At 49.6% G+C, this 10,809-nt stretch overlaps 1 protein-coding gene across 4 annotated transcripts; it reads left to right on the forward strand.

The window, feature by feature from the left end:
• Positions 1-69: 69 nt before the first annotated feature.
• TMIGD1 (transmembrane and immunoglobulin domain containing 1) lies at positions 70-10,343 on the forward strand. Of its 4 annotated transcripts, XM_032130361.1 has the most exons (7): positions 70-5,395; positions 5,665-5,764; positions 6,690-6,968; positions 7,757-8,035; positions 8,824-8,927; positions 9,190-9,218; positions 9,550-10,343. In XM_032130361.1, exons 2-7 carry the CDS (start codon positions 5,686-5,688, stop codon positions 9,554-9,556), a joined length of 777 nt encoding a protein of 258 aa, XP_031986252.1. In that variant the 5' UTR covers positions 70-5,395; positions 5,665-5,685; the 3' UTR covers positions 9,557-10,343. The 4 variants fall into 4 exon arrangements, with proteins under 4 accessions (XP_031986252.1, XP_031986251.1, XP_031986253.1 ...); XM_032130360.1 differs by having other exon boundaries at positions 70-5,764; XM_032130362.1 differs by having other exon boundaries at positions 70-5,764; positions 9,588-10,343.
• The last annotated feature ends 466 nt before the right edge of the window (positions 10,344-10,809 follow it).

Here is a 10,809-nt window from a genome sequence, read left to right on the forward strand (position 1 = left end):
GCGCTGCCCCGGGGGGCGGGACCTGCCCCGCACCCGCCAATCAGCGGCGGCCGCAGGGGAGGAGCCGTCCGGGCGGGGCGGTGAGAGACCAATGAGAGGCGGCGGGGGCGTTACGTCACCAGGGGTGAGTGTCACCGTGCGCCGCGGCGCCCCCTGCCGGCCCCGGCGCTGCTCCGGGCCCGGCTCCGCCGTGCGGCTCAGCGGGAGCGGAGCGGAGCCGCTCGCGTTCCCCGCGGAGGGGGCTCCGAGGGCACGGGGGCTTCCGTCCTCCCTCGGGACAACGCGGCCTTTGGCTCTCCGCACTCGCTGTTTGCCCTCACGAACGCCTCCGCGTGAGCTGTTCCACGGCGCGCACCGCTGCGCGAGAGGTGAATAACCCAACAGGGATTACTTGCGCACAGGGGGACAAACAGCAGCACCGGGCGATGCGCCGGTACCTCGGAGGGGTCACGACAGATCCCTCGTCTCTAAGGAGGTCTTCCAAGCCGGAACACCAACCAGGACCTGGGGAGGAAGGACGGAGTGGCCTTTGCCTGGGCACGGTGACAAGCGGTGGGTCACGGGACACGAGGTATTGCTCCTGGTGCCTCCGTCTTCCTGGCGGGAAGCGCATGTGGCCAGCCCTGAGCGAGCTGCCTGCTCAGGTCAGACCTCTGGGGATTAAAGTAATTCTAACAGCGTGATGTTGCATTGCATGTGGCTGTGACTGCAGAGCCATGAGCCTCAGAAGAGATATAAACAGTACTTTGGGGTTTCCTCCATCTAATTCTCTTTGTGAGGCAGGTGAGATGATAAGGACTAAAGGCAAGACACCTTACTCTGCAAAAATCACCTTGCAATCCATAAAACAATGAAAGTCTCCATTTCCGACAGCAGATTCCTGTCAATTGTGTTTAACTTTTCGGTAGTATCTCATGTACACATCTGCTTCCCAGCTCTGGCATTTCCTGTTGGAGACACAAGCCCCACGTCTAGCACATAAGACTGATTTTCAGGGGAACCATCTGAAAGTATGACTCCTTCATCTCACGGCGTGGCGTTCCGGGATCCTTTGCGCAAGAGATCAGATGATGCAAACTCGTGTGTGAGCCAAGCATGGTACAGCATCAGAAGAGCCCCGAGGAAAGGGAGAGAAAATTGGCTTCTCTTTATTGGGGCTCATCTGTGCTGCACAATCTTTAGGAGAGGAAGAAGCAGGAAACAGGGGTTATGCATCAAAAGGATGCCCCAGATCAAATGAAACTGGAAAAGCCAAAAGACCTCAGTCATCAGGATGTTCTTAAACCAAAAGGGAGAAGGAATGTCATGAGGGAATTTAGCTATCTTGGAAGTGATCATCACTATATAGCTTTAAGTCCTCAGTCTGCAAATGAATTGCTCTGGATTTACCCAGAGTAACTGAGCTCATTTCCCTTTTTAGCCGATAAAAGCCCAGTTGTCTGGAACTCCAACGGGCCAATTGTAAAAGCAGCATGTGGCAAAGGCTGATGAGTCACCAGCTCATTTGCTCAGCAGCCAGTAACAACAAACCCTTCACATTTCCTTACGCCAGCCGAGGAGAGCTCTGACTTCCCCATCCCTGGGAGAGCAAATACGCAGGTTGGGGACTGATCTGCCTCCTCCTTCTCTTCCTCCTCCCTTTCCTCTTCCTCTCCCACCTCCTCATCTCTGCTTTGTGCCAGTGCTGCGGCACTCCAAAAGGTGGTTACTCAGGAGCTGGGGCTTTTGCCTCACCACACTCCACAGTGCTTCCAACCATGGAGCAGGACTGTGATTTGCTCCTGAAGACCGGCAGCAAATGGTTCCCCATGAACTGGAAAGATGGAGTAGCTCAGTCTTTGCAGATTCCTCGCAGAGGGAGCGAGGGGTGACCCCACAGCAGGGAAGTTAAAACTGCTAATGCTGTTTGGCAGCACTTCACAAGATCAAATCAGCACTTGGTTTTACAGCAGAGCACTTCCAAGAAATCCCACTGGTGATGAAAGTTTCAAGGTAGACAAAAATATCTGTGGCTGTAGAGCAGCCACAGCAGAATAGAGTCTTGAAAGAGAAGCAGCTCTGGGAATTCTGCTGGGGAATGTCCTGTACTGGCCACCAGCATCAAACAGGCACCAAGTTTAGCATCCTCCCCAGTCATGAGTGTGGCTTCAGCCTTCTACAGGATTTACTGCCTCTGAGCTTCTGCCAAGGTGATCACAGCGATCTCATCCGGATTCCAGCGCTCCCAAGTGACTTTGCTCCCCGCCAGCTTCCGTGGGTGGGTACCCAGCAGGTGGCATCCATGTCCAACACTTGTGCTGGAGCCTCACCTTCCTGAAGGCTTCTTCGCTTTTATGATCCCAGAATCTGTTTCTTCATTAATGTCTATTTTTCATTTGAATTTATTTTAAAATTTCAAAATATTCCCTGGTTTAGTGCTTCTTTAACTATTCCTTTTCCTTCCCAGGGATAAAGTTCACTCATCATCCCTCTGTGTTCAGTGGCAGAGCATGTGACCTTTATATAAGGATCATCAGAAAATAGATTTGTTAACAAATTTACAAAAAAATACTTGAGATCTCTCCATCTCACCAGTGAGAAATATGTTGGGTCTAGGCTGGGAGAAATCAGGGCACATCACATCTCCATAATCTTCATACTTGGGAAAAATAGGTTTTGTGGGAGGGAACAGGAGTGCTGAGTAAGTTCAAGCAGCATTCCCTGACAGCCTCGCTTTCCAGCCCAGTTATTTGGCAAGGAGAGGCACTGGATTTGGGTGTTACAGTCATCCTCCAACAATGGAAGTGTTGCAAAATATGTAGCACCACATATTAAGAAGGGATTAGAAGTGGGGAACCACAAGGAGTAGGAAAAGAGGAGCAGCCTTAGAGCAGAGCCTCAGGCACTATTGCAGAAACATGTTTTCTGGAGCAGGATTACAGCCGTGTTACAGCCTTTGTTTGCTTGACAAAACCATAGATACAATCCCGGGTTTCCACACGTCTGTGCAGATCCTGCCATGTCCCTGACTCCAGGAGCAACCATCAGCCCTCACAACTCTGCTGAGTATAAATCAAGATCTCATCTGCCAGTGAGAGTGTGGGGGATTAGGAATTGCTCTCCTTGCTCCCAGAGGCACTGAGGAGATCCACGCAGAACCCAAACTGCTGGGAAGTTTTGAGCTGGAGGTTAAGAAACCCAGTGGAAAAGAAAAACTTCTGCTCAATCTCTATCACGTTTTAAATCTTCTCTTCTCAAGTTTCTAAGGCTTGGATTACACCCAGGAATAGACTGCTGCTTATTAATTAATTCCTTTGAGGCTGTTCAGAGTCATATTTAACAGTAGTCTTATTCTGGGTTTGTTGGTCCAGTGTTGCCATAAGGATGACAAGCAGGAACCGGTGTGGTGGATTACTGACTCTAGCCCATGGTCTGTCTAATCCAGCCTTGGCAGTGCAGATCCAAGTACCTCAAATGTGAGGGTTGGATCCTTTGCTCTGGAGAGTTACGGAGTACTTGCCTCCCTGAAGAGGTTCCTCCCAGTCTGAGTCATTAGTGGCTGCTTTACATTCTGGAACATGAGGTTTACGTCCCTCCAAAACGTAATGGAAAGGTGGAGAACACAACCCACAGAACTCTAGACCTCAGTAATTAGACACCCACCAGATTAATTACACCCTGTATAAAAAGAAAAGTGTAAAAAGCCGTTACGAAAGTAATTCTTCCCAGGTCTAAACAACTGCCTTTCAGTGTCTCTGGCCAGGTGACACCTTGATTTTCTAGTCCCTCTTCCTTCAGCAGATCCCGAAGCCCACTGCAAAACAGGACACTGCCATTGCTCCAGAAGAACCCCAGCTCACCTCACTGCTTGCCATGGACCAGTTGATGCTGGGCATCACATCATAACAAACCCCCCACAGAACAGCTGTTGTCTGACAATCTTTTCCCTTACTCTCATTTCTACATTAAAAGAAATACTCCCAAACTCCACTCTTTCCTTCTTTACATCCTCACTTACTCCCAACACCTCCTTCTTCTCCAGAGTGTCAGTCGGTGCAGTGCAGTGACCAGAGGGAGCACGGACTTCCCTGCACTCTCCTGCCTTTGGCTCACATTGTGGAGGGAGCACATGAGCCATTTCCCAGCCCATTCCTTTGAAACCCTCTCTGTTTCAACTCAGCTTAATTCCAAACCACAAAGATCACTTTACTCCTAGGAAGAGCATTTGGATTGAAGTTTGTACTGAACCATAAACCAACATTTAGTTGAATACTACAAGGACAGGACAGTTTTTAGAAGGGAGAGTGAGAACTCTCTCTTTAAGGGACTTTTGTACACATATACTTTTTTAACTGAGAGTGATTCCCTGTTGGTTTTAAGGGTAAACTCATATACACAGAGTTATATTAACACTCAAAGGTGACCCTTGTTTGCAACAGCCCCACAAATAACCAGTGCTCTGTGCTCCTGTGCTGTGTGTGCAGGCAGCAGCCCCAGAGCAGGAGCCCTCCCTGCCCACCTCTGTGCCACTGAGTTGGGACATGGCGTCCACAGATAAAGAAAACACCAAGGACACATCCCAGGCTCCTCCTGCTCATGAAATGTACTTTATGGCTCTGCTGAGCCCATTCCTGATGACCGATGTGCCTGCAGGGACACTGGCAGCAGTGACAGCACGTTTGAAGGCTGCGAGGACCCCGTGCTTTGTGACCACGTCACCATCACCCTGTCGAGGTACAAGCAGCACTTCCAGACAGATTTCCACATAGCCAAGTGCTTCAGTTCTGCTCTGGGCACACACAGCCCAGGCACAGCTGTCCCAGCAGAGGGAACAGCGGGGACAGATCCCCTGGCTCTATGCTGGGAGGTGCCCAGGGCTGAGCTAAGCACAGGAGCAGCCTGGGGGTACACGCTGGTGAGCAGGACAGTGTCTGCTCTCTCCTCTGCCAACATGCAGTTCAAAGTCTGAATCAGTGAATTTTCTCATTTTCCACTCAAAAGAGGACATGGCAACAGAGCTTTGGGAAGAAAGGGACAAATCGGAGTCTACTCCTGCTCTAGGATAATCTAGGATAAAATCCCTGCGGCTTAAAACAGTGCTGTGAATACCCAGAAAGCTGGGGAAAAAAGGTATTATTTTTGGCTGAAAGTCTTTATGGCTGATGCAGGAACTCTCTCATTAGTTACTCATTGCCTCAGCAAGTCTCATAAAACAGCCAGCAGAGCCCAGCAAATACTTTTCTTCAGTGTTCAAGGAGCTCAGAAATACAGGAATTGAACGAGGCCTTGAACCCATTTTATGGACTCACTTCTTACGAACTACCATAAAATATTAAAATTCAGACCCTATAAATAAGGAGGGGAAAGAACTGTGCATTTCCCAGCAGAAGCAGCCTCTCCAGAGAGTCTTCTCAAGGTAAGTCCAGTGCTACCCGATCCAGAGACAGGTTCTCCCGGCTGACGGGTGATTGGAGACAACAAACTCATGTAATGGAGATTAGAGACATAAAACCCCACTTGGAATCTGCTCTGAACTGGAAAATGCCCTGCAACAATCGACTCAGTTTATTCCCTGGTGACCCTGTCCCTGCTGTGAGGGCTCTCCCCAGGGTGTCTGATGGCAGCAGGGATTAACCCCTGCAAGCCCTGACGGAGGCAGCAGTGCTGTGACCCTCTCTCCAACAGAGCCAGCTGGGCCCCTCTGAGATGGTGCAGAAACGCAGCCTCGCCGTCCCCTATGGAGTGCCCGTCCTTGCCATTTCCTTCTTGGCATGTGTGGCCACAGGTAAGGAATGGAAAAAAACCCATCCTGGCTTTGTCCAAGCCCCATCACACCAACTATTGAAACTGCCCAGGGCTGGGTGATGTGCCACAGCAGCATCCCAGCTTTTGAGTGTTCTGGAGGTGATCCCCAGAGGACTGCCTGAAAACTGGCCTCTGATTTGAGAATAGCAGAGAATGGAATGGGGAAACTTCAGTGTTTTCTGACATTATTGCAGCAGGGATGATGAGGCCACAGTTTCCAAACCTGCTCTAAGCAGTGAGAAGTGTGATAGCTTTGGCCACGTGGGAACACCTTCAGACAGGGACCTTCAGACTTCTTTATATTCACAGGGCTTTAGTACCTTTCTATTCTGAGCTATATTTTTTATTCATTATTCTATGGCCCAGGCTGCAGTAGCGAGTTTCATCCCATTACAGTAATTTATTTCCCATACTGGTTGTTCATTTAGTATGTCCTGAGGTTTGTACCTTTGACAAACTGCAGCTCTGCAAGAGCCAGGATACAGCTGATTAACTAATTTATACTCCCAAGGGCATCCAGCTTCAACTGAAAAACAGAATATCAAACAGTGAGCACAGTGGTGCTGCAGCACTGATGGGCAGCAGGAGGGTGATGGGATGGGAATGACCTTTTGCTGGGTGTCACATGGTCATTCCTGGTTTCAGACATTTTGTTGTCACAGCTCAGGCCTTGGTGTTCTGCAAAAGCCTGATTTTTATTTTAAATAACTGTGGAGCTTTGAGATGAAGACAGCTTCTTGTCTCAAAAACTAACATTCCACCTGAAAACAGCAAACCTGGTAGATTGAAACCTGAAAGTCTCATCCCTCCTCCAAGGTCAAGGCCTGGAGAAGTGAGCAGGGCAGCTTTTGTGGGAAGAATATGGCTTAGGATACTTAAATGTCCTTGTCCTTCTTCTTCTGCAGGTTTGGAACTGTCTGTAAATAACCATGCTGCTGACTTCACCCTGTCTACAGAGCTTGGCCCTCCCATCTCCCTCTCGTGCCTTGTACACAACAGCAGCCAGGCTGAGGAGCTGCTCTGGTACCGGGGAGATGGGCAGGTGGGTCTGAAAGATGGGAATAAAGTGAACATCAGTAACATCTGCATATCCCCGGTCAACGAGTCTGACAACGGAGTCACCTTCACGTGCAAGCTGGCGCGGGACAAGTCTGTGCAGGTGTCTGTGATCCTGGATGTGCACTGTGAGTCGCCGTGGTGGATTTCCGTGGGGAATGGCTGGGGTGGGATGGAGTCATGGGCCGAGCAGCTCTGTCTGGGCGGTGTTTTGCCTCCTTGTATGCTGTCTTCACCAGGAAAAAATGCGTTTAGGAGGAGATAACTCACATGCTAAGACACTCCCTTCCCACAGTGGTGCTTATGGCCTGATCTAAGGCCTCTTTTATAGGAGCGGGTGGGCCCTTAAAGAAAGATATTCTATGTCCCTGCCTCCACCTAGATTATTTCCCAAGGATACAAGTCAGGGCAGAGGAAATACTGGAGTGACAGTCTCTGCCACTGATTGCTCTCCTCATTCCCGGGGATCAGGAAAGGCTGCACTACTGTGATGTGTTAGACCACTGGACAAGGGATGTGTGAAGGGAACTTACTTTGTGTTAAATGGTAGGCATTCTACAAGCTCCTGAAAGGAGGTTGGAGCAAGGTGGGGTCAGTTTCTTCTCCCAAGTAACAAGTGATAAGAGGAAATAGCCTCAAGTTGTGCCAGAGGAGGCTTAGATTGGGTATTAGGGAAAATTCCTTTACTGAAAGGATCATTGAGTCCTGGCACAGGCTGCCCAGGGCAGTGGTGGAGCCACCATCCCTGCAGGGATTTAAAAGATGTGTAGATGTGGCACACGGGGACATGGTTTCGTGGTGGCCCTGGCAGTGCTGGGTTAATGGGCAATTTGAGAAGGCTTTTCCAACCTAAATGGGCCTGTGATTCTATGGGCAGCATTATTAATGACCCGTTGAATTGCATTTCTGTGAACAGTTCCTCCCCGGCTGAGTGGAGAGGAGACCCTCCATGTGGAAGAAGGCAAAGATGTTACTCTGACCTGCAACTCCAAGTCCAACCCTCAAGCCCAAACCACTTGGTACAAGGACAACCACAGCCTGACCCTGCAGCAAAATCATCATGAGCTGCACCAGACCAGTGAGGTCTTTCAGCTCTCCATCAAGAAAGTGCAGAAGTCTGACAATGGGACCTACACCTGCGTGGTGGAATCACCCTTGGGAAATGGGACAAGGGATTTCCACCTCATAGTTGAAGGTAACAAGGCTGCTGCCAAACATTAAGCTTTACAAATAACTCTCTGTTGTCTTTTATAATGACAGCAATCCATTTATATTAAGAAGCATAAGTGGAGTGTGGTAAATTCCCTGCATGGACTTCTGAGGGCACAGCAACAGCCAAGGAGCTCTCCCTGCACCTGTGCCTGGGACCACAGCACCAGGAAGGGCCTCTCCTGCTCTGCCTGTTATTCAAAAGCATTTGGCAAGTGTGACCCGGGGAGGGCTCATCCCACTGTTGCTCTTCCTACACTGACAGTGTGGTTTAAAGCACCTCAGGTCTTACTTGAAGCATCTTACTCTGACCACAGTATTCTGTCATGCCCAAAGAGCTCCTTAAGGCAAGAGAAGTTGTGCTCCAGAAGTGACTACAGGGGCTGGGTGTTCAGGGCTCAGACAGGTGACTCTAAACGAGATGACCCACCAGGCACTTATGTCCCACCTCTGCCCAGATTCCATTCATTTCTACCCTCCTGGCACAGCGAGGGAAGCAACGTTACCTGTGGCAGTGGTACCTCTGGACAGCCTTATTTCTGAGCATAACAGTGCCTGGGGGATCTTCTTCAGTTCACTAAGATACAGGCTCAGCCCCCTTCTTTCCAGGGGACTAACACACAGAGTCAGTCTGCAGACAGCAGAGAGAGCAACAGTTAACTCAGCGGTGACAGCTGTGGGAAGAGAAATATGTCTTTCCACAGTCCTGTGAGATGTTCTGGGTTATGTGGCTGCACTAATCTCTCACATATCCAACCTCTTCTTTCCTGACAGATAAAAAACCTGTTTTTCCCAAGGAGGCCGTTATTGCTGCTGTCGTGGTGGTTACAATCACAATATTTTTTGGAATTGTGGCTCGAAAAGACATAATTTTTAAGGTATGGAAAGCTCTAGTCTCATAGGAAAAAAATATTATTTGCTGCAGTGCCCTGGTTTTTTCTACCTTTTCTGTTCTATGTCATAATGTTTCTTTTCACTGTTAGAAAACTGCTACAAACTACCTTCTGCTTTAGAATTACCAGTAGATAAATCAAGTATTAGATATTTCATGTGGAAGGCATTATGTACTTGCAATATTTGTAACAATATCCCCATGGCCAGGAAACGTGAAAGATAACAGGACCGTTTCTTTCTTTTCAGTGCTTCAAGAAACCAAAAGAAACAACTCTGTAAGTATTTGACTGCTTGTTCACACTTATTCGAGATTAATTCCTTCTTAAAAATTGGCAAAAGCTGGAGAAGTGCACTCAGCATGATAACCTGACCCAGTTCTTACTCTGGCTGGTGAACATCAACCCCTCCTGTCCCAGCAGAGAGGGGTCCCTGGGAACATGACAGGGGACACACAAATCCTGCCCTTCCCTGGCCATCCCAGGGCTCTGGCTATCCCTGTGTATAAGGGAAAAAACCCTGATGTCATATCCTCAGCCTGCTGACAGCTTTCTGGAGCTGAACACAGCCCAGATGAATTCAACTTACTTGTGGTTCTTTTTTTTCTAGGAGGTGATTTTTCGTTTCTTCTGTTCATTTTGCTGCAGGTAAAGAACACCCAGAAAACATCATTTCTAGTGGTCAACCAAAGGCATTGTGTGAGAGGATGAGATAAAGCACTGAAACAAGTTTTTTTTGGGTCAAGTTTATATGTTTTTTCAAAATATAAGTGGTTCTTTGCATCTGTTGATTCTAACCTGCTGCTTAGAGTGTCAGAATTGTTAGAACTGGTCACTGGGAACCTTTCCTTAGAGCACCATTGAGGTGGGTGGGCTGCATGAGATGGTGCCAGCTCTTGCTCTCCATGCTTATTCCAACAAGGAATGCATGTGCAGTCAGGCACGTGGGTTGTGGATTCCTACAGAGGAATCTCTGCTGGACTGTGATGCTGATGCACACAAATGAAGTGAGGTGTTGGGCTGACAGCTGCTTTCTCTCCTGCAGTGCCATTGCACAGGGTGCTGGGGTGGTGGCCACCCAACTTCCTGCCCCTTCCCAATGATCCTATGGGCACATCAGCTTCTCTTGTCAGGGCAAAAGCTGCCTGGCACTCAGCACTGCTGCTGCACCTCCTGTCTCTGTGGCTGAGACAGACCCCAGGGCTTGGGGCAGCCCCAAGTGAAGTTCCAGTGTGATTGCTCCAGCGCCACAATGGGTGGAAAACCTCTCCATGCGTCCCTTCCCTCAACAAATGTGCCACTCAAGCACTTTTCTCAAGGTCCTGGCAAGCTGTTGAAGCCTCATCATGCCTTGGAACAGTCCATTACTAACACTGTCAATAAACACTGCGTGCTGTAAATCAATTTGAGACTCTGATGTACCAGCGCTCTTCTCAGCGGAGCAGGGCAGTTCCTCAAGAGGAAGATTCCGCAGCCTCATCTGGAGTGAGATCTAGAGCGTGTCCTTGACTCACCAGTGCTCAGGGAGGTCCCTCAAGGTGCCATAGCGGTGCCACCTCATGCTCCTGGGTACTCGGCCTAAATAACACCACCAGCTGTGGAGACGTGTCCCAAACCCTCCCGTTAATCCGTGACACCGTGCGGATAGAGCCGGGGACAGCGGCACGGCGGTGCTCCGGATGGGTGACACCAGCCCTGAAGGGCCGAGCCTGTACCACACACAGCCCCTGACAGGCACTGACACCAGCTTGTGCCACCAACAGCCCCAAGCACTGGCGCTCCTCGGGGCGGGGAGGCACGCACTCCAGGCAGTGTGGAATGTTTTGGATCCGGGGTTGTGTGGGTGTGAGGGGCCGGTGTGACCGATCTG

This window comes from Corvus moneduloides, chromosome 20, assembly GCF_009650955.1.
Source record: "Corvus moneduloides isolate bCorMon1 chromosome 20, bCorMon1.pri, whole genome shotgun sequence".
In the NCBI taxonomy this organism is placed as follows: Eukaryota; Metazoa; Chordata; class Aves; order Passeriformes; family Corvidae; genus Corvus; species Corvus moneduloides.